At 46.8% G+C, this 3,925-nt stretch overlaps 1 protein-coding gene across 1 annotated transcript in view; it reads right to left on the bottom strand.

Moving 5' to 3' along the window:
• Positions 1-3,223: 3,223 nt before the first annotated feature.
• The window catches only part of TMEM86A (transmembrane protein 86A), a gene marked incomplete at its 5' end in the record, with an annotated part of 13,316 nt that continues 12,614 nt past the window's right edge, over positions 3,224-3,925 (bottom strand). The window contains one exon of the mRNA XM_009078259.1: positions 3,224-3,651. Coding sequence (XP_009076507.1) covers positions 3,224-3,651 — 428 coding nt within the window. The remainder of the gene's footprint in view (positions 3,652-3,925) is intronic.

Below are 3,925 nucleotides of genomic sequence, written 5' to 3'. Positions count from 1 at the left end.
TCTAAGTGAAGCTTGCCCTCGCTGAGGTTGGGGGAACTGTTTTAATCCCAATGAAGGTATTTAACAGGCTGCCAGAAACTGCTTAGTGTTTCTCAGGGTTTGAGAAACTCAAAATTGTGTTAAATCACTGTCCACAGTAGCTGGTCTTTTCCCAGCAGGAAAGAGCCTCCAAGAAAATGGTCTCATTCAAGTAATATGGATTAGAAAGAGGAGCAGGAAAGAGATTTTGAAGACAGAGCCTTTGCTGACAAACCTCTGAGCCAGCCAGGACTCTCCTTTGTATGCTGAGGGCTCTGCCTCGTGTCCCTGGGAAGGCTGAAGCTGTTGCAGAACTGGAACAGAGCCAGCATGACTGGCCAAAATACATCCCAGCCAGGTCACTCCAGGTGAGGGGACAGCAAGGGAACAGCTCACTTGCACTGCACATGTTTCTGCTGTCCCAGCTAGAGCCACCCAGAGACCTCTGATGCCAGAAACAGCACCTCTGATATCTAGTGGATGGGACAGACCTCCTAATAACACTTAAAGACACTTTTCTGCAGGTATCCAGTGGCTGATGGTGGATCAGGACAACAAAGCAAGCCAAGATGGAAAAGCACACAGAAGAGCAACTCAGCTGTCTTCAGGAAGTTGAAGACTACTCATTTCTAGAGAGGAAGAAAGAGAGAATCACAACTCAGACTTTTAAATAAAGCTAACTTTATCACATATGCATTTCCTTCAAAGCAAAGGGAAGCTCAGGTTGTGGGGGGCTCCTCTGAAGAGCTGCCAGCTGAGGACTGAGTATGCTGGACTGATCTGTGCCAAGGAGCTGTGACTCAGACTGCAATGTGCCATTTGCTCACATGCTGGGGAGATAGTGGGGTTAACCCCAAATACTTAGATTTCATCTTAGCTAGGTCAGTCTGTTGCAGGAAGAGGTCTGCAAGCAATCAAGCTGAGTAACAGCAGATGATATCTGCAGAGAGCTACACTGCAGGATTCAATCTGTGGCCAGGAGATAAGCCATGCTGATGAATGAAGATCGTTTATGGCTCTAAATTCCTTCAGCTGTTTACTCAGGCAGACCCCAGTGTGCCACTGAATGAATACACACAGTATTAAAGGGAAAGGATTACACAGGGCTGTGCTACCTCCAGTGCTTTCCCTCTCAGTAATGCAGCTGACCTTTATGATCTCTGTCTGAAAAGCAGCAGATGCCTCCACGGGGTCAGGATGGCTAACCTAGATTTTTGTAACACTGGCTGAATTTGCACTGATGCAGAAGTCATGGGGAGGCAATGCCTATTCCCTACCCAGACACCCCACACAAGGCTGGCGAGGAGCAGGAGACCCACTCAGGATGTCTCAGCACCAAGGGAAAAGCTGGCAGGGTTGGTAGGGTTTCCTCAGCTCTTCCCTGAACTAGCTGCACTCCTCCTGAAGAGGAATTCCTGCTCTGCTGAATGTGCCAGGCTTTTGCCTGGAATAGTCTGGGCATGCTAGGTGTGAAGACCGTGGTGATTTTCATCCCACAAGGATGCTCTGGAGGTCTGATCCCTCTGCTCCCTCTGCCCATATGAGCATGTTCAAGGGGCTGTTAGGACATGCATGGATTTGACTTGTGCAGTCTGCTCTGGTTGTCCCTGTTTGGCTGCAGTTTGAAGAGGTGCTGGAACCCTCAGCAAGCTTCCTCTGCACACATAAGTGCACTCCTGTCTTAAAACAAGCCATTGTGGAAGCATCTCAGTCCAAAGGAGTGGCACAGGAAGAAAGGGAAAAGCACGTTCAAGATAGTAAGATACTTTCCAATAGAAATAGATCTTGCTGATAGATATCCTAAATAACAGGAAAAATATATATATATATGATCACAAATGAACTCAGATTAAAAATCAGGGCAACCTCTTCCTATATCTTCTTAAGAAAGTCTGAAGTCAGAAGTAATCTTGCTTCAACAGATGGTGAGACAAACGAACAAAAGAATTTGGATCAGGATTAAACAGAGAGCTCGATGGCTCATCTTCACTGCATCCATGGGAGCTTGAGAAGGAAGTAGCAGGCACTTTGAACACACAGGACAGTGCTTTTCAGGAAGCTCTGCTGAAAAGGGGCTTTCTGAAAAAAAAAAAAAAAGAAGTGGTGCAAAGATGATTGTTTACCACCAGCTGGCAAAACCCAATAACAATCTACGTCGAAAATCAGGGCCTTGACCACACAAAGTCCTCACACAAAGATTCAAGATACTGCTAGAAGCAGTGCTGTAAAGCTGAATGGGTGTATGGAATATTACTGGTTAGGACACTGGGGAAGAAAGCCATAAAGGTTAGATTCCTGTCTGCTGTACTAAGGACGATTAGGAATACACTAGTAAGACACAAGCTAAAAGTTCTGCTGTAAAACTCAGAAGTTCCTCCTGTGCCCATTACATCCCAGCTGCAACTGGTGGCTGCAGGCACTGTGTAACTGCACATGCTTGGGGAGGAAAACATTTTCGCCTGGCTACCTAGATGTCCCTGAAATCCCACCAAACTCCTAGTTCTGCCACATGTGGCAATGCTCACTTGCACCTATAGACCTACCCTGATCAACCATGATCAAAGCACACAGCACTGCACGCCAGCACACCTCTTGCTCTGTGCCCTCGGCTTCGTGTTCTGCTTTTGTGCTGGTCCTGCCACCCCACATGCTGCTATTGACTCCAAAGCTCAGCTCCCATCTGGATATGCTGTTTATGCTCTCCCTCCAAGCTTCCTTTCAGCAGAGGCAATTGCTCCAGTTTGCATACTGAGTTTGTAATGCACAAAAAGAAACAAACATTGGTTAAATTAATTTTTACCTATGATTTCAGCAGAGATCTGTGCCTGTCTGCCTACAACTGAGTGCAAGCCTTTTAGTACAGTGCATGGCCAAACCTCTTTACCATCAGCCCTCCTCTTCCCAGACATTCAGCATCAGTTTCAAGACTAACAAGTAAAACGCAGTAGTACAGCACTTCCAAGGAGGAACAGTTGAATGAGTAACTACTGCAGGGACAGTCTAAGATTTCTGATGTGGACTCCACACTGAAGTAAGCTGTATTCAGAGAAAGCCATTGAAAAAATAATTCCCAAAGGTAATGCTTCAAAGAAGCAAAATCAAGATCACCAGTGTGCCTAGAGAAATGGAGATCTCTCTCAGGGGTGAATGCAGCTACAGCACCTGAGATATAACCCACATGTTCACAGACTATTGGCACTCCTCCCTAGCTCCTCTTTCTGAAGTCCTCTTCATCTCTGGTCTCTACGGCTGACAGTGCAATAAGCATTTGGGCTGCGTAGTAAGTAGCCATGATGATGAAGCGCGAATAGGGCACAGGAAAGCAGAACTTGTTAAGTGCAATGGTTAGATCCGACACCATGAAGAGCATCGCGCCGATGCAGGCCGAGAGCTTGGTCCATGTCCAGAGGTCGTTGCACAGCTGCATGCCGGCGATCGCCCGCCAGCCCATGAAGCCAATCAAAGCCGTGTAGACAGCTACCAAGTAGGTGAATGGGCCCGAGAGGTAGGAGTACAGGAAGGCATAACTGCAGCTGGAAACAACGCCCATCAACAAGCCGGCTTTGAGGTCCAGAGGCTTCATGCCAAAGGCTGAAGAGTACAGGATGTGTGTGATGGCGAACATCAGCAGACCTGGAAAGAGGCATCGACACAGAAAGTGTGACCTTTCATCAGTGACTGGCAGTCAGTAGCAGAATAAAACATAGCTACATTGGATTTTAAATATACATCAATGAGCACAGGTTTAGATCTTGCAGTGTTAACACCCTTAACACTATCAGTGAGAACCATACTGACCACTTGGGGCCATTTTAATATAAATATCTGTGCATAGGAGAACAGCCTTAACACCAAGCCCCCAGCCTAAGCAGAAGTCCCAACACATATACAGCTGTAGCCAAGTACA

The sequence above is a fragment of the Acanthisitta chloris genome, unplaced genomic scaffold (genome assembly GCF_000695815.1).
Source record: "Acanthisitta chloris isolate BGI_N310 unplaced genomic scaffold, ASM69581v1 scaffold3247, whole genome shotgun sequence".
NCBI classification, from domain to species: domain Eukaryota; kingdom Metazoa; phylum Chordata; class Aves; order Passeriformes; family Acanthisittidae; genus Acanthisitta; species Acanthisitta chloris.
This window is presented reverse-complemented; position numbering and strand designations above follow the sequence as displayed.